Source organism: Colobus angolensis, unplaced genomic scaffold, assembly GCF_000951035.1.
Source record: "Colobus angolensis palliatus isolate OR3802 unplaced genomic scaffold, Cang.pa_1.0 Scaffold431, whole genome shotgun sequence".
Lineage (NCBI taxonomy): Eukaryota > Metazoa > Chordata > Mammalia > Primates > Cercopithecidae > Colobus > Colobus angolensis.
Window position 1 is genome coordinate 1,750,521 of NW_012117722.1, and position 20,180 is coordinate 1,770,700.

Here is a 20,180-nt window from a genome sequence, read left to right on the forward strand (position 1 = left end):
GCACTCACTAGTGAGATGACCCCAGTACCTCAGTTGAAAATGCAGAAATCACCGGTCTTCTGTGTCCTTCGCGCTGGGAGTTGGAGACAGGAGCTGTTCCTATTCGGCCATCTTGCTCCGCCCCCAGCAAGTTTCTTAATAGCTCTTTGAGCATCTCATCCTTCCCACCCCACCCCCAACAAAAGAAAATATTACACTCTATGTCACCGAGTTATTTTGAGAACTTAAAAAAAAAATGTACATAAAATGCCATCGTCAGGGCTTGGCATAAGGCAAACAAACCCTTATTAAGCAGTAAAGTTATTGCAGCTGTTGTTTCCAGTATTATATATTCACTGTGTCGAAGCTCAAGGACTTACCAATACTAGACACTAATCAATTCACTGTAAAAATCTCATCTTTCTTGAAATCTATAGATAAGGACCAAATATTTTAAAATATATCAGCCAAGATAACAGAACCAACAATGTAATATCTCGTTAGCACTTTCTCTCTCTAAGGTGCATCATAAAATTGGTGGTAATGAAGAAATAGCATTCCTACCAACCTGCACAAAATGGTGCATAGAATAGTTCAATAAGTGAGGATACCAATAAGATATATGCTGTCCTTCCCTCAATATACTTCGTGATAATCTGAAAACAATATGGAATCAGTGTAATAAATTAAATAACTTGGAAGCTACTCTCATCCATAAGTAACACATAAAGGATGAAACCAAAATTTTCAAAAACCTCCAGTAATTTATCCTGTTATATTCAAGGGACACCTAAAAAATCCAACCCAACCCAACCTCCCCACCCTGCCATGGACAGAAACTTCCAGAAAAGGAAGGTTCTTCAATTTGAGGGGTCATATATATCAACTCGGGCTTGTGAGTGAGGGGCAAAAAAAAGAAGGATAAATTAATGTAACCAGCAAGCAGCTGGTAACAACCACCTACAGTGCTGATTTGTATGCTGGGCTGTTTTTCCTTCTACCATGCTTTACTCTTCGGGATTCAGCCGTAGGCTTTCATTTTTCAGCTTTTTCAGGGAAGGAAAAGAATTCTCAAGATCTCAATAAAATCTGCAAAATAAAGGACTGCTGCCCTAAGTAAACATAACCTGACTTGCCCTTCACATCATCACCTACATGCTAAGTGACTCCTCTATCTGAATGTACTGCTCTCTTCTAGGTTCCAGACTCATGTTTCCAGCCACTGAATGGGGTAACTTCATGTATATGTGTAACAGAAGCATCAATCTGCCCAAAGCAAGAAAGCATGGCTCATTATCTTTCACTTCTAACTCTTAATCCTCCTGCTGGTAATGAATTCCTTCTCTCACTGAATAAGTTTTATGGTCAACCAAGTTAGAAATTTCAGCATTACTTTAGTGACTCCCTCAGAACCAAAGCCAATCTTAACCTAGCTTTCCCAACTTCTTTCCAATCTTTCCAATTTAATCCTGCCCACTCCCAATGCCACTATCTAACTTAGATCGTCACTGCTCATTTTGGGTCTATACAAGTACTTCACATGGTCTCTCTGCTTCTAGGCTCTCCTTCCACCTCCAACTATTCTTCCTTACGGTGGAAGTTAATGTTTCTAATGTTTCTCCTGCTTCAAAACCCTTCACGTGTTTTTAAACACTTGGGCCAATGAAATGAGGTTTAAAATACTCTACATCATACTGAAAACCCTTCGCAATTTGGACTAAAATACCTTCCAAGTTTCTTCTGCCCTAAAAGGTCATGTTCTCTCATCTCTCCACACTTTTACTCACACAATTTTTTATACCTGAAATCAACCTTCTACCATTAACCCTGCAAACTTTCTGTAACAAAAACAGCCTTGGATATCAGATTGTTAAATCTGTGAGAAAGGAGTGGGGTAAGCAGAAACAGAAAAGGCCAAATACAAATTACTAACTTCTCAATTATAATTTAAAAGGTTTCTGTCCAAATGTGGAAATAAATATATAATGACCTATATCTCTGTGTGAGAAAAGATATTTCTTCCACTGGCCACAAAATTGTTTTACTATACAAATGGGTACAATATAACTGATCTTTAATAAACTACATTTTATTGTCAAAGTCACAAATGTTACCTTCAAATGGAATCCAAGTACCTACAATTAATCAGACAATCTTATTTATAAAACAACACCATTTTGATGAGCTGCTTTTTCAAACTATGAGTTATAAAAATCCTACAGAATTATGACTTTATATTTAACAAACATAAAAAACATTAAAATGTTTTCATGGAAACTATTCTATCCACTCATAAAGGCAGATTATGTGGGAAACTATTCTATCCACTCATAAAGGTGGATTCATAAAGCAAACATAGTCGTGCAACCTACACCAGAGTGTCAGTAGCGTAAATTACTCAGAATTTATACTATGTAGTTTGTCTTCTAAATGCCACAAGGCCTCACATAAATATAACTACTATATAAAGGTCATCAAAGCTTATATGGAAATGATTTCTAAAATACTCAGGGATAGTTACAAATTACGTCTCTAATAACAGTCTAAAATAATAAACAACATATACTTTCCATCGAGAGATGGACAGCGGTCAAGAAGAATCAGTCATAACATTTTACACTTAGTAACAGAGATGCCCCTCAACTTACAATGGGTTAGGCCCCAGTAAACCCATCCTAAGCTGAATGTATTTTAAGTCAAAAATGCATTTAATACACCTGACCTACCAAACCTAGCCTATCCTAGCCTACATTAAATGTGCTCAGAACACTAACATTAGCCTACGGTTGAGCAAAATCATCTAACACAAAGCATATTTTTAATAAAGTATTGAATATCTCATGTAATTTATTGAATACTGTACTGAATGTGAAAACAGAATGGTTACACTAGTACTCAAAGTACAGTTTCTACCAAACGTATACTGCTTTCTCACCATCATGAAGTGGAAAAATTGTAAGTCAAATCATCATTGTGAATCAGGGGTCTCTAATTACTTCTAAATACCATATGTATCATGTATTTTTATGTAATTATGTAATCTGTGTACCAAATTCCTACTAAAAATCTACTATATAAAAAGCACAGCTCACAGCAAGTCAATATCTATCTTTAATGAACAATAGCGTGATAAAGTTCACATCTTCCTAAATACTAACAGATAAAATATGAACTGTAAAAATGGGTTGACGTTTTTTAAACTCAAAATAAGTAAGTTTTAAAGGATACTGATCTGTCTGTGGTCTCCGAAAGTTCTCTGGAAGATTGGCTTCATAAAGTAGTCTTGCTTTAGTATTTCCCATATCTTGCATGCACTATAATAAAAAACAGTACTTTCATTACTCACATGAACATTAAAAAGTGATTCCTGCGCATACATACACATATACACAAATACCAAATAATTTATTATTTCCAATATATTCTCCTTAGAAATATAATTTAAATCACAACTATGAAATTAATCACTCAAGTTAAAATAGAAGCATACTTTTAATCCTTCACATTTATCAACATATGTTGATCCATAGTCCATAATCTTCTAAATGTCTTTTTTTTGTGAAAACAGTACCACCTTTACACTTACTACTTCCTAAAAGTGAATTCCCTGGTAGTCTGTAGGCAGTATTGCCATTTTTTCTTTAGTGCACCACTTGAACAATGCTCCCATTTCCAGGGCTGACAAGTTCTTTGTTTTGAGCTTTGAAATACCCTGGGAGTCTACTTATTTACAATCAAGATCACAATGAAGTCCAGATAAAAGAGAAACAGTGCTGACCTAGAACTCTGCAGAAATGTATTAATTTCTTTTGAGTTATTAATAATAATCCCTTTGAGGAGTTTCCCTACAAAACCCTACTAATAAATTGTGCCTAATGCCCAAACTTTACATATAAGTTCAGTTCATAGAACCTCCTCCCTAAAAATCTGTGAATTCCAATGGTAGGAACTATTACTCTGTAAGCATAAAACAATTTGATAATTATTTAAACCAGTTTAATTACGTTTCAGTGTCATCTATGAGGAATGACTATCCAAACAGTACTTCCTTGAGATTCTATTATTTTAGAAACTAAGTATAAGATTTACGAACATTATAATATTATATTACATCATTTACATAGAACTTGAGTTCCTTAAAATGTTTTAACTGGTAGAGAGATCAGTTTTCTTAATTTCTTTTTCTTTCTGATTTCCCAGACACACACCCCTATGTCCTTGAGATGACAATCCGGATTTAACAGGTTACCTGACATCTGCCTTGAGTTGCAGCCCTCAAGTGCACACAGAACTATCTTTCTTCAAACAAAAAATATAGTGACTCTTCTCCTGACAGTTTTAAAGTGCACTAAATTCCAATATACAATCACCTCTAGGTTATCTATTCTTCCTCACCTCAATGTAAGTATTCTCTCAGAGTAAACTACATTTCTAAGTCTTTCCTCTAGAGATAATGAGAAAGTGAAATAATGGAGGGGGGAGAAAAATGGATAAAAAAGTGGAGGGGCTTTATCATTAAGCTCTAAGATGACATAGAAGGCAGAATAAACGTAAGCTTCAAAATTGGGTAAAATAAAAAAATTATAAAAGGTAAACAGTATAAAGTCAGAGGGTTCTATGATATCACAGTGGCTACTAGCATGAAGTTAGCCTAAGAGTTAATATGTAATTCTGTGTGTGGGGAGAGGAGCTGAGAAAATACCAGTATAGCTCACCCTTCCTGAAAATCGAAAAAAAATGTTTTCCATCCCAAGCATTCAAAAGATGTTGCATCTTTGTGCTGTGACGGGAATTTGTAAACAGAAGTTGATCAAGTTATATAATCATAAAAACATTAAACATTTGGAAAGAATTGGACCAAGTAAAAATGCCTCTTAGTCTGCAATGAAGTGAAAAGTAATTCAGATACAGTTCACTGAGACTGCAAAAGTAAGAAAATTTGAGAAGTTTCTATCAAGCAAGCAAGAATATATAGAAATTTTAACAGAAAATTTAATAAGATTAAAAATACTATACTATATCTCATCAATCCTCATTTACATTTTTCCACATTTTAACATCTTTGAATTAGGAATGCATCTCACAATTGATGGTGTCTAATAATTGGTATTTTTTTCTTATTAGTCCATAAAGCAGATGTGCTTCTTACAATCAGCAGTATCTTATATTCAATGGCTATGACTGTACACATTTATTTAACATAGCTCATTAATATCTTGGGGGGAAAACAATAAATAATTAGGAACAAGGCAGACATGTACATTACACCAAACTATTAAACACTGTTCTAGTGATATTATCCCAAATAGATAGTAACATTAAAATCTGAAAGGTACAGGTGATGTGAAATAATGAGTCATTTTTATAGGAGATCACTGCCAAAAAGTGACTGGGTAAAGGTGCATGTATGTGTTTGTTAGTTGGGATTTGGGGAAACAAGAATTCAATGACATCACAGATGTACAGAGATCATTTGGTGACTATAAAAAAATACATTGGTAAGCTTAGTTTCTAGGTTTCCAAAAGGTAGACTAGAAAAGGGTGGAAGGTAGGGGAGCAGTAGAAGAACCAGTGAAAATGAAAGGTTGGGCAATTTGGAAATGAGAGGGCAGGGGAATAAAACAACAGGAGCTAATGTTTTTGGGAGGTGATAAAGAATATGGTGCAAACTAGCTGTCCTCAAGGACTAAAGGCCCTGAAGGGTAAACTCTGCCCAGTAACTAGCAGAAAAAAAAATAATTAAAATAGCATAACAGCTACAGTGACAAGCATTAGCCTCAACACTTTACCTATATTTGCAATTTTAAATTTCAAAACAACCATGAGATAGGCATTATTATCCTAATTTTACAGGAAAAGAAACACAATCTGTAAAGATGTTAAGTAACAGGCCTAAGATTCTATCAGTCATTTTTATATTTCAGGCTTCATCCAGTGGAACTGGGACTATGTCCTGTAGGGTTTACTAACAGCAGGCTCTTTGTTTTAGAGGTCTGGTTTTCATTTTACAGAGAGGAAACTGAGGCACAAAAAGGTTGTATGATTGTTCTACTGGGTAATATAATGCATCACTGACATGGCTGAGACTAAGATCCAGTTCCTTCACTCCCAATCCATACCACCATGCAGCAGCTAGTCAAAAAAGCATCTAGGAAATATTACAATAAGACAGAAGATGCTATAAGTGTTACCTCTATTATTAAAACATCATTCCTGTTGTTAAAACATTATTCCTTTTCTTTTAGGTTCTCTCACCAAAAATGCTTCTACTTATTCTTTGGCAATTAATTATTCAGTTTTCCAAAGCTAAGTCAAGCAGACTGGCTGCAAAAAAATGGGGAGTGTGGAGGGGATAAAAGACATATACTTCGTCTAAAAGAAAAACTAAGCTCTATTTTTTAAATTATTTTAAATTATGGGTAACAAACTAGCTATCTGAACCTCTACCATCCAGTTCCTATGAATCAAGCCAGATCCTAAGTACTATTTTAATACTTAGTACTTAACATCATTTTGAAACACATTTTCTAAACTTGCTTTCACTTCTCCAATAGGAGGGATAATTGTAAGGCTATCAAATAAACCACTAAAAATTCAAAGATCCTAGTAATTTTGAAAATTCTTCGGCTTTAGAGAAGTCACATCATTCCCTGTCAGTATGTTTTTTCTCTTTATCTCACACTTCAAGTATGAAAAAAGAAAGGGGAGGACTCTGAATTACTTAAGTTAAAGTTTCTATTAAATTTATATTTAAAATATTTTTAAGTAGACATTTATTTACTTGTTAAACTATACTTCATTTCAAAATGCAGATTTAAAAAACAAGTCAAGCATCCAGTGAGTAGAAAATGTATTGACATTCTTGACAAAGTAAGAAATGATTGTAAGACTCTGTTAAATACAAACTTGACATTCATGTTTAAGAAAAATATATTAATACATCGAGGAATAAGTGAACATGTACTTCATAGTTAAGATAAATGCCAGTAGACTGAACATATTTTTATTTTTATTTATTTTTTCTAAGACAGAGTCTCAGTCTGTCACCCAGGCTTGAGTGCAGTGGCACAATCTTGGCTCACTGCAACCGCCATCTCCTGGGTTCAAGTGATTCTCCTGCCTCAGCCTCCCAAGTAGCTGGGATTACAGATGTGTGCCACCATGCCCAGCTAATTTTTGTATTTTTAGTAGAGACGAGGTTTCACCATATTGGCTGAGCTGATCTCAAACTCCTGACCTCAGATGACCTGCCCGCCTGGGCCTCCCAAAGTGCTGGGATTACAGGCATGAGCCACCGCACCCTGCCAATTGAACATATTTTTTAAACTACTGTTATTTACTTTTCCCATTAAATTCAGTCTGTTCTCATTTAACATATGTTCCCAGAATGATGAATTTTGTACTGCACTTTTTTAATTGACTTCATCCAATTGGATCTTTATCCAAACTTACCACCCTTATAATTACAAAGGAAGGCTTCGCCTGGAAATAGTGTAATAAACCATTTAAGAATCCTAAACCCTACTATTAAAAGTATTTTGCCCTCATCAATCAATAATCAATGTGTTTTTAGTTTCCCCACATAACCCAGTACATACAACATCACCAGCCCAAAGCATCACATCACTTGAAAGTCAGTATTTTAAAATATTTTTTGAATTGCTGAAATTCATCTACTGCCTAACATATTGTCGTCACAACCTAATGTATATGAAACATTTCTATTTGTGAAACTTCCTAAGTACAAAACATTTTACCCAATCCCAGTTTTAGCATTAAAACAGCAAAACCTCTATTCTAAAACAATTTTAAGTCATTTATGTTTTACAGAGACTGAAGAGAATTCGGGCTGTCAATTTAAAATTTTAACTGACATTTGCTTATCACATTTGTCTAATTTAATAAACTAAAACACACAAAAAGTAACACATATAACAAAACGTGGGAATAGATAAAAAGAAAGTAGGCAGAATCAATGAGTAGGCAAGCGAATGTAATAGGAGATTTCATTCATTTTTAACAGTACCATAAATGTTTAAAAAAAAAAATCAGTTTCACATCAACAGGACATCTCCAGTGACAAATGGCAATTAAGCAGCACACAACAGTTTTACCGAAAACAGAACCTTGAAAAATGTGTGAAGATAAAGAGTAGGAACAGATAAAACAAAATGTGCCCAAGTTTACGTCATTGTCAGGATCAGGAAACAATAATTAAATATAATAAAAGGCAAAATAAATGACATACCACCTGAAATTCCAAATTAATAATTCATTCCCCTGAAAAGAAGACTTGTCAAATATTTTGTTTTAATCTTCCAAAATCTTGGAAACCAGAGGTCTCTAAGTGAAGAATCTACTTCAAAGTATGGCTTCTATTTGTCCTAGGCCAACTACAGCCAAATACAGTCTATTCCATGCTCACTGGCTAAGCCTCATAAATGTGGCTTCTTGGACTTTCCTTCTTTGTACATCTCCCTTTTTCTCAGTATCTTCTTCTTACCCCTGTACTTTGTCCCTCAGATGCTAAGAAGTACCTGAGTAACAGACATTAATAGTAAAACTAAAATTCATTCTAATATATTGTTTCAGGAAGCTATCTGCACAGTTTTCACAAATTTGTATGTGTGTACTGACTTGCCCTTTGAGGTTTACTGATTGTTTTTTAAAAATGAGCTAAGTGGGGGAAAAAATAATAGACAAGCAGGTATCACAACTGATTAGGTTACAATTAAGTTGCAATTAGATCTTCTAAATTCTCAATGGGAAAACTGCAAAATGTTAAAATAATCAGTCAATTCTTAAATATCAATGTTTAACAGAAGGATGCTACAGTATGCCCATGTTTAATCTGGAGGAAGAAAATTAATCTAATAACTATTTAAAATAGTTTCCTACCCAATTGATATGGTTTGGTTTTGTGTCCCTACCCAAATCTCATCTCGTAATACCCACAAGTCATGTGTTAGGAAGGGACTTGGTGGGGGGTGACTGAATCATGGGCATCTGTTCCCCATGCTGTTCTCATAATAGGCAGTTCTCATGAGATCTGATGGTTTTTAAAATGGCAGCTTCCCCTGCATGCTTCTTTCTCTCCTGCTGCCATATAAGATATGCCTTGCTCTCCCCTCGCCTTCCGTCGTAATTATAAGCTTCCTGGGGCCTCCCAGCCATGAGGAACTGAGTCAATTATACCTCCTTTCCTTATAAATTGCCCAGTCTCAGGTGGTATTTTTATAGCAGTGTGAGAACACACTAAGACACAAATTTTCTTCTACTCCATTTTCTGAGGAACTGATTGAGAGAAGAAGAGTCCTACCTACGCGTCAAAAGATTTTTGTAAGGATATAAAAATGTATGCCAACTGTAAGTCTGTATATATATATGCATAAAATATTGAGGAGAAATATACAAGAAACTGATAAATATGATTACTTCTATGGAGGGCAACTGAATGGCAGAGACAGAAGTGGGAGGGAGAACATTTACTGTACTTTTGTACCCTTTAAAGTTTGTACCATGTCCACATATTTTCTATTCCCAAGAACTGAATAAAATAATTACAGGGGACTATAATAATCCTGTATTGTTTCTAAATAAAATACTATCTAGAGGGAGCTTAAATAGGGTATCCAAGCAGTACCTGAATCAAAAAAAGGAGACTTTTACTAAGGAGAACAAAGTCTTCTGATAAATCAAAAAGATCATGAACATATATTTTTTAAAAATCTCATCCAAGCAGATCTTACACTCAAAATACATTCAAAGCATAAATATGGCATTTATTGACCATGCATTTTTCCAGTATCATCATCATCTTATAGAAACATCATTGTTGCTGATGATTAAAACTTTAAATTTTTAATGTATTTGTGTGGGGGGGAACTACTTGCTCTATTATTTTTTAGTCATTAAAAGCTTTAAAACACAAACACTAGGATTTTCAACTGAAAATCTTATTTTCAGCTGAATGTATATTTTTTTAAAAACTTTTATAAAGATAAATGAATATTTTTAGTCCCTGGATAAATTCTTCATGGCAGTAACTCACCTCTACTACCACTTGAAATTTTCCAGAAATTTCTCTATCTTCCTCTTAAAAGCCACCAGGATTTCTTGCATAGGAGCAAGCCTTTCAGGACTGGTTTCAAGATCTTTTGGATTCCAGCTGCTGGAAAAGAAGGGCCATCGTTTTTGGTCTCAGGAACTCTTTGGAAATATTTAATACAGAGTCCATTCCTTCAGTTTCATAAAATTGTTTTTTAGGGGAAGTTATTCTCTGTTTTAATTATTTTTTTAAAGAATAAATCACACAATTCAAATTTTTTAACGATGACGTGGAATTAGAGGCAGCAGTTTCCATACTTTTCACAATTTCTAGATATTCTCAGATACTGATTTATCTGTTGCAGCATTTGCTAATTACTACAAATTGAGAGAATGTTTTCTTTTTTGTAAGCAACGCAATTAAACACTGTTATGACAAAATTGGAAAAGCTTCACATTACACTCTTCTGTAGTCTCTACTTACTATAATATCCATACCATTTAAAGTCCAGGAATAGACTATCACTTTCACTCTGGGTGCTTAAGGCCCAGCTCAGGAATTATCCTGGACTCTCCCCTCTTCTGTCAAAAGTCTTGGTTATTCTAACTCCTCAATATATTCTTTGTAGGCATCTCCTGTTTATCAAGTCCACTGCCATTACCTTAATTCAGGATCTAGTCATCTATTGCCTAGGCTATTGCGGGAATATTTTAAGAGCACCCTACTCTCTCCCTACTATCACTCATAAGATCAGCACCAAACCAGTCACTGGCTATAACCTTCACCATTACCTCCTATGACACATATAACTGCACCTAGCAGTCTGGTCAAAGAACACTACTTACTCAAACACGACATGCTTTCTCCACCTTTCTACCAGAAAGGCCCTCAGCACACTGTGGCATGCATTCACTGATTAATAAACAAATAAAGGTTACTATAAAAATAACAGTGATACATTTAAAAAATATTAAAACCTACCACATGACCAGATAATACAATACAAAAAAAAAGCCACTTTTTTGACGTGCTGAAGATCACCCACCAATTAGTTAATAGAGCCAGAGGCAGAATCCAGTTCTACAGTCCCAGGACATTATTTTAACTACGAATGCTATCTTCTATCATTATTATATTCACACAAAGCAGGAAAGAAAGTGAATACATGTCTAAAATATTATGTGCAATAAAATTAATAATTATGTTTCTAGATGATCCACACATACATGTATTCATTCAACACCCATAACAACTTCCTATAATCTACAGGGGGACTTAAGTCCTTATCCTCAAATAACTTATTATTTATTCTCTCTCAGTTCTACCTAAATTAGTTGAATTAAGAGTTAAATCAAGCTCTGAAACTGAGGCAGTAATTAATAGCCAACCAAAAAGAGTCCAGGACCAGACGGATTCACAGCCGAATTCTACCAGAGGTACAAAGAGGAGCTGGTACCATTCCTTCTGAAACTATTCCAATCAATAGAAAAAGAGGGAATCCTCCCTAACTCATTTTATGGGGCCAGCATCATACTGATTCTAAAGCCAGGCAGAGAGACACAACAAAAAAAGAGAATTTTAGACCAATATCCTTGATGAACATCAATGCGAAAATCCTCAATAAAATACTGGAAAACCAAATCCAGCAGCACATCAAAAAGCTTATCCACAAGGATCAAGTCGGCTTCATCCCTGGGATGCAAGGCCGGTTCAACACACACAAATCAATAAACGTAACCCATCATATAAACAGAACCAAAGACAAGAACCACATGATTATCTCAATAGATGCAGAAAAGGCCTTCGACAAAATTCAATAGCCCTTCATGCTAAAAACTCTCAATAAATTCGGTATTGATGGAACGTATCTTAAAATAATAAAAGCTATTTATGACAAATCCACAGCCAATATCATACTGAATGGGCAAAATCTGAAAGCATTCCCTAAGAAAACCGGCACAAGACAGGAATGCCCTCTCTCCTATTCAACATAGTGATGGAAGTTCTGGCCAGGGCAATCAGACAAGAGAAAGAAATAAAGGGTATTCAATTAGGAAAAAAGGAAGTCAAATTGTCCCTGTTTGCTGATGACATGACTGTGTATTTAGAAAATCCCATCGTCTCAGCCCAAAATCTCCTTAAGCTGATAAGCAACTTCAGCAAAGTCTCAGGATACAAAATCTATGTGCAAAAATCACAAGCATTCCTACACAACAATGACAGAGCACCAAATCATGAGTCAATTCCCATTCACAATTGCTACAAAGAGAATAAAAAACCCAGGAATCCAACTTACGAGGGATGTGAAGGACCTCTTCAAGGAGAACTACAAACCACTGTTCAATGAAATAAAAGAGGACACAAACAAATGAAAGAACACTCCATGCTCATGGATAGGAAGAATCAATATCATGGCCATACTGCCCAATGTAATTTATAGATTCAATGCCATCCCCATCAAGCTACCAATGACTTTCTTCACAGAATTGGAAAAAACTTCTTTAAAGTTCATATGGAACCAAAAAAGAGCCCGCATTGCCAAGACAATCGTAAACAAAAAGAACAAAGCTGGAGGCATCACACTACCTGACTTTATACTACAAGGCTACAGTAACCAAAACAGCATGGTGCTGGTACCAAAACAGATATATAGACCAATGGAACAGAACAGAGACCTCAGAAGTATCACCACACATCTACAACCATCTGATCTTTGACAAACATGACAAAAACAAGAAATGAGGAAAGGATTCCCTATTTAATAAATCATGCTGGGAAACCTGGCTAGCTATATGTAGAAAGCTGAAACTGGATCCCTTCCTTACACCTTATACAAAAATTAATTCAAGATGGATTAAAGACTTAAATGTTATACCTAAAACCATAAAAACCCTAGAAGAAAACCTAGGCAATACCATTCAGGACATAGACATGGGCAAGGACTTCATGACTAAAACACCAAAAGCAATGGCAACAAAAGCCAAAATTAACAAATGGGATCTAATTAAACTAAAGAGATTCTGCACAGCAAAAGAAACTACCATCAGAGTGAATAGGCAACCTACAGAACGGGAGAAAATTTTTACAATCTACCTATCTGACAAAGGGCTAATAGCCCAAATCTACAAAGAACTCAAACAAATATATAAGAAAAAAACAACTCCATCAAAAAGTGGGCAAAGGATATGAACACTTTGCAAAAGAAGACATCTATGCAGCCAACAGACGCATGAAAAAATGCTCATCATCACTGGCCATCAAAGAAATGCAAATCAAAACCACAATGAGATCATTAAAAAGACAGGAAACAACAGATGCTGGAAAGGATGTGGAAAAATAGGAACACTTTTACACTGTTGGTGGGAGTGTAAATTAGTTCAACCATTGTGGAAGACAGTGTGGCGATTCCCCAAGGATCTAGAACTAGAAATACCATTTGACCCAGCAATCCCATTACTGGGTATATACCCAAAGGATTATAAATCATGCTGCTATAAAGACACATGCACACATGTTTACTGTGGCACTATTCATAATAACAAAGACTTAGAATAAACCCAAATGTCCATCAATGATAGACTGGATTAAGAAAATGTGGCACATATACATCATGGAATACTATGTAGCCATAAGAAAGGATGAGTTCATGTCCCTTGTACGGACATGGATGAAGCCAGAAACCATCATTCTCAGCAAACTATCGTAAGGACAGAAAACCAAATACCGCATGTTCTCACTCATAGGTGGGAATTGAACAATGAGATCACTTGGACACAGGGTGGCGAACATCACACACCGGGGCCTGTCAGGGGGTGGGGAGCTGGGGGAGGGTTAGCATTAGGAGAAATACCTAATGTAAATGACAAGTTCATGGGTGCAGCAAACCAACATGGCATGTGTATACCTGTGTAACAAACCTGCACGTTGTGCACATGTACCCTAGAACTTGAACAAAAAAAAAAAGAATTAGGAGTTAAATGAAAATCTTCCACTAAGTAACATCTTAACAATTTTGCTCACTCCGTTGACATAGTGATAATCACCTACATGTAACAGAAAATTCTAAAATATGACATTTGCAAAAAAACTATTAATATTACTGATCTTATTTAAAGTTTAACCTTAAAAATTGTTAACAAATCAAGAGGAAGAAGAAAATATAGGGCACAATATTGCACATTCAAATTAAAAATTTGTGTACTTTTTTCCAAATGGATTGCTTAAAATGCAAATCTCTTATGAAACTTCACAGATTAAATTTTGTTACAGACAGTATCACATTTCTCTCTTTACCTCAATCTTCACATGTAGGCAATACAAAAACGCAATGCTAGAGGCTGCTCCTATATTCTCTGCTCTTCTTTGAAGATACATTTAATGATTCTAGCAAGGGTTCAGAATCAACTGAATATCAATTAACTTAAAAAGTTAAGCATGTACCTGAGGACCTAATTTGAGAAATATTATTAGCTTGATCGAATTATAATGAGAAATCCTCCCACAAAGTAAGAAAAAAGGCTTTTTGGCCTACGGTTTTATTGAATAAATGTGTAGCAAGAATTGTGTACTGAAAGCTTATCATATACCTGGTTCTGTAAGACACTATGAAAATTTATGCAAGGGTCAAACCTCTAAGAGATTAAATAATGCTTTAACACAGAGTTCTCCAGATTACCTTTAACTAAAATTTTATTCTGTTAAATATTGCTTATCATAAGAATTTTGTCACAGTAGAGATAACTTTCTAAGTTCCCAGAATCTCCCCAGAAAAAAGAAAACAGAAAGACCTCGGTAGAAAAACTAAAAACCAATGGATGATAGTTACAACAAAATTAAGTGACTGATTATCCCCACAAACCTCAAAATGCCATCAAGTAGGAACAAACCACTACAATGACCACTACACCTGCCTGATGCCTACAACTAATGGGGAGTCCAATGGATCTGAGAAAAAATAAACCAAAACATTCAAGAGATATATAAACTGGAAATCACAGTGAACCAACCTGAGAAAAGTACAGAAGTTGAAAAGGATTCTTCCCCAGTCTGATATGGTTTGGCTGTGTCACTACCCAAATCTCATCTTGAATTGTAGCTCCCGTAATTCTCATGTGTTGTGGGAGAGACCCAGTGGGAGATAATTGAATCATGGGGACAGTTTCCCCCTTACTGTTCTCAAGGTCATAAATATGTCTCACAAGATTTGATGATTTTATAAGGGGAAACCTCTTTCACTTGGCTCTCATTCTCTACTGTCTGCCACCACATGAGATGTCCATTTTGCCTTCTGCATGATTGTGAGGCCTCCCCAGGCATGTGAAACTGTGAGTCCATTAAACCTCTTTTTCTTTATAAATTACTCCAGTCTTGGGTATGTCTTTATCAGCAGCATGAAAACAGACTAATACAGTAAATTGGTACTGGGAGTGGGGCGCTGCTGTAAAGATACCCGAAAATGTGGAAGTGACTTTGGAAATGGGGAACAGGCAGCAGCTGGAACAGTTTGGAGAGCTCGGAAGAAGACAGGAAAATGTGGGAACATCCGGAGCTTCCTAGAGACTTGCTGAATAGCTTTGACCAAAATGCTGATAATGATATCGACAATGAAATCCAGGCAGATGTGGTCTCAGAAGGAGATGAGGAACTTTTTGGGAACTGGAGTAAAGGTAACTGTTGCCATGTTTTAGGAAAGAGACTGGCCGCATTTTGCCCCTGCCCTAGAGATTTATAAATCTTCGAACTTGAGGGAGATGACTTAGGGTATCTGGCAGAAGAAATGTCTAAGCAGCAAAGCATTCAAGAGGCGACTTGGGTGCTGTTAAAACCATTCCTTTTTAAAGCGGAAACAGAGCCTAAAAGTTTGGAAAATTTGCAGTCTGATGATGCGATAGAAAAGAACAACCCATTTTCTGAGGGGAAATTCAACCTGGTTGCAGAAATTTGCTTAATAAAGAGTCAAATATTAATGACCAAGACAATGGGGAAAATGTCCTCAGGGCATGTCAGAGACCTTCTTGGCAGCTCCTCCCATCACAGGCCTAAGGGCATAGAAGGAAGAAATGGTTTTGTGGGCCAGGCCCAGGACCCCCTGCTGTGTGCAGCCTAGGGACTTGGTGTCCTGCATCCCAGCTGCTCCAGCTGTAGCTAAAAGGGGCCAATGTATAGCTCAGGCCATGGCTCCAGAGGGTGTAAGCCCCAAGGGTTGGTAGCTTCCCTGTGGTGTTGAGTCTGCGGGTGCACAGAAGTCAAGATTTGCCTTTTGGGAACCTCTGCCTAGATTTCAGAGGATATATGGAAATGCCTAGATGTCCAAGCAGAAGTTTGTTGCAGGGTGGGGCCCTCATGGAGAACCTCTGCTAGGGCAGCGTGGAAAGAAAATGCATTGTGCAAGCCCCCACACAGAGTCCCCACTGGGGCACTGCCTAGTGATCTATGAGAAGAAGGTCACCATCCTCCAGACCGCAGAATGGAAGATCCACCACAACTTATACCATGCACCTAGAAAAGCCACAGACACTCAACACCAGCCCATGAAATCAGCCAGGAGGGAGGCTATACTGTGCAAAGCCATAGGGGCAAAGTTATAGGGGTGGAGCTGCCCAAGGCCATAGGAACCCACCTCTTGCGTCAGTGTGGCTTGCATGTGAGACACAGAGTCAAAGAAGATAATTTTCGAGCTTTAAGATTTGACTGACCTGCTGGATTTCCAACTTGCATGAGGCCTGTGGCTCCTTCATTTTGGCCAATTTTCCACTTGGAACAGCTGTATTTACCCAATGCATGCACCCCCATTATATCTAGGAAGTAACTACCTTGCTTTTGATTTTACAGGCTCATAGGTGGAAGGGACCTGCCTTGTCTTGGATGAGACTGGACTATGAACTTTTGAGTTAATGCTGAAATGAGTTAAGACTTTGGGGGACTGCTGGGAAGGCATGATTGGTTTTGCAATGTAAGGACATGAGATTTGGGAGTGGCCAAGGGTGGAATGATATGGTTTGGCTGTGTCCCCAGGCAAATTTCATCTTGAATTGTAGCTCCCATAATTCCCATCTGTTGTGGGAAAGACCCAGTGGGAAATAATTGAATCATGGGGGCAGTTTTCCCCTTAACTGTTCTCTTGGTAGTAAGCCTCATGAGATTCGATGGTTTTATAAGGGGAAACGCCTTTCACTTAGCTCCCATTCTCATCTGCTACAATGTAAGATGCGCCTTTCACCTTCTGCCATGATTGTGAGTCCTCCCCAGCCACATGGAACTGTAAGTCCATTAAACCTCTTTTTCTTTATAAATTACCCAGTCTCAGGTATGTCTTTATTAGCAGTGTGAAAACACACTAACACACAGTCCAATAACAATTAAGTGTGAATGGGCCGCAATAAGCTTAGAATGGGGAGAGACAGTCTAGCCCCTACAAACTCTCATAACTGACCACGAAGTTTCTCTTCCAGGATAGGGCCCCAAACTGAGAAAAAGAAAAAACCTGGGAATTGACTCAAAATTGAGCAGGACAGGTACAACAAGAGATAATACAAAAGGAGATGGTCCAGATGAAAGTGCAAAAGGGGAACAGAACAGGAACATCTGAACAGATGGCTTTGCTTTTTTTTTTTTTTTTAAGACGGAGTCTTCCAAGTAGCTGGGACTACAGTGCTACCATGCCCGGCTAATTTTTCTATTTATAGTAGAGACAGGGTTTTGCCATATTGGCCAGGCTGGTTCGAACTCCTGACCTCAGGTGATCCACCCACCTCAAACTCCCAAAGTGTTGGGATTACAGGCATGAGCCATCGCACCCAGTCATGCCCTCGTTTTTAAACATTTCATGAAAACAACAGAAGAGGGAGGTATGTGAAGTTAAAAAAGCTATCTTGAATAGGACTTCCTCCTAAAAGTAAAGGAAAATTAATATCACATAAAAATGATCAACAAAGAATCAAGGTAAAAATCTCATACAAAGTTAACATAAAAAAAAGTAAGAATAATAGCTCTACAATGAAACCACACCTAGAAAAATCTGCCCAAAAAAAAAGATTAAAACTGTAACCTACTAATTCAGAACTAGCTAAAAGACATGTATGTGATGAAAAAAACATATAAAATTAAAGACATGGACAAACAGAACAACCAAATTTGAAATTTTAAAATAAGAAATATTCAGAATTAAAATGACAGAATCAAGAAAAAATTAGAAATAAAAGAAAAAACATTTCAGAAATAAACATTAAACAAAATGAAACATGACAACAAATAATAGTCTAAGAAAAATGGAAAGGCAAAAGAAGGAAAAAAATTGTAATTAAAAAAAGTAATAAAAAGGATCCAAAAGCAAATGATAAATACTGCCGTTAGGTAATAAAGATCCAACATACAGGAAAGAGGAGTCGCTGAAGAAGAAAACTAAAACAAAAGAATATTAAAAATAAACCGTAGTTCAAAAATAAACAAACTGTAATTCAAAAAACTTCACTGAAACAAAAAAAGGCATAAAACTACATACTGAAGGAACATACCATATGTAGGTATTTTTGATCTAAAAGAAACTCACTTTATATTTAAAGATATAGTTAAACACATAAGCACAGAAGATTTATCAAACACCGAGCAAAGGAAATCTGCAGTGGCTACTAGTGTATGCATAAAAACTGATACATCTATACAACTGCTGTGCAACAAAAGATAATGTGAGCCAGTTATATCATTTTAAATCTCGATTAGCCTCATTTAAAAAAATTAAAACAGGTAAAATTGATTTAATTATATATTTTATTTATGTTTCTCTTCTGCAGAACTCACATGGAAAACACTATGCTTATCTCACCTTCATCCACAGACTTAAAAAATAGTGTCATGAAAACTTTTTGCAATAAACTGATAATCTAATTACTCACCAATAGCTAAGACAGCACCCAAGAGAAAGGATCAAAGCAATACACTCTTGGAATCCGCTCTAAGTAAAACAAACTTGCACATCTTATGTAAAATTTAAATTTCGACTGCCTATCAATATACTAGGTTCTCTCCAGTTCCAGATTTTTACTTTTTAAAGACAGCAGAGGTACCACACAAATATTGTACTTTAATGAACTGTAAGTCATTTTATTTGAAAAATTAATGTGCTTCTAAATAATAAAATTTATTCCAACTTTACTTGAAATAACTATGTCAGAGAGTGAAAGAGCAGAAAACTTCTTTAATGTACTTAGCCACTTTCATCTCCTCTTATAATCCTAAACATCTCAGTTTTACCACTGAATATTGGGATAACATGACCACTAACATAAGCAGTGCCTGTCATTTTAGTTGCTTTTTAAGCTACAGTAAAATATTTATGGTTTCTACCAATACTCTTTTCCTATTCACTCTGTATCTGGCCTGATTGAGAATTTAAGTTGAGGCCACAGAATACAGCAAAGCTTACTTATGAAGACTGATGAAAACCCCTCATTTTGCCTTCCGTAAGAAATCTTTTCTAGGAAAGATCAAAAATTTAAATTAAGACAAGCAAGTCAATAATACTATGACATAGGTAGTGCTAAGTTAAGCTAAAGACTATGCAGTTAGCTCATAGGTTTTTCTAGGAATAACTAGGTTATAATAGAAATCTGTATCCACTGTTTTTTTTTTAATAGAAAATATAAACAGCAAAAGCGTGTGTTCAAAAACAATTCTTCCAGATTCAGAAAAAAAAAATCTGTTTTACAGATTTAACCTGAGAATCTTTTGACATTCTTTTGACTTATGTGAGAATGCCAAACATTTTTTATACTGAGGTTGAATTTCACTTTTGGTAAAAGCTGAATCACCATCACTAGCCATGATATAATTTTTATGCAAAGACAAGAAATGAAAATGCTTTTGGAGCTGCTATGGTAACTAAAGAAGACTTGAGTATACAACTAAAACATTCTCAACAATGGAAGAAACTTCAGAGTCATCTAAACTACTCCTCATCTGCCTACTGAATGCTTAAATTCCGGCCACATGTTTCCAGGTAGTTGCCCAGCCTCTTTACAAACCATTTCAGTTAACAGTAAACCAACCTACCTTCCAAGGCAATCAATTTCATTTCTGGACAGTTTTAAATATTGAAAAATACTGTCTTTCTAGTACCTGCATATATTACCTTGGAATTTTCATATGCTAGCTTAAG

General features: G+C 36.0%; 1 protein-coding gene across 2 annotated transcripts in view; it reads right to left on the reverse strand.

Moving 5' to 3' along the window:
- The window catches only part of SMAP1 (small ArfGAP 1), a 197,196-nt gene that overhangs the window by 101,821 nt on the left and 75,195 nt on the right, over positions 1-20,180 (reverse strand). For both annotated transcript variants that reach the window (XM_011957035.1, XM_011957034.1), the window contains exon 3: positions 3,208-3,293. In XM_011957035.1, the coding sequence (XP_011812425.1) occupies positions 3,208-3,293 (86 nt within the window). The remainder of the gene's footprint in view (positions 1-3,207; positions 3,294-20,180) is intronic.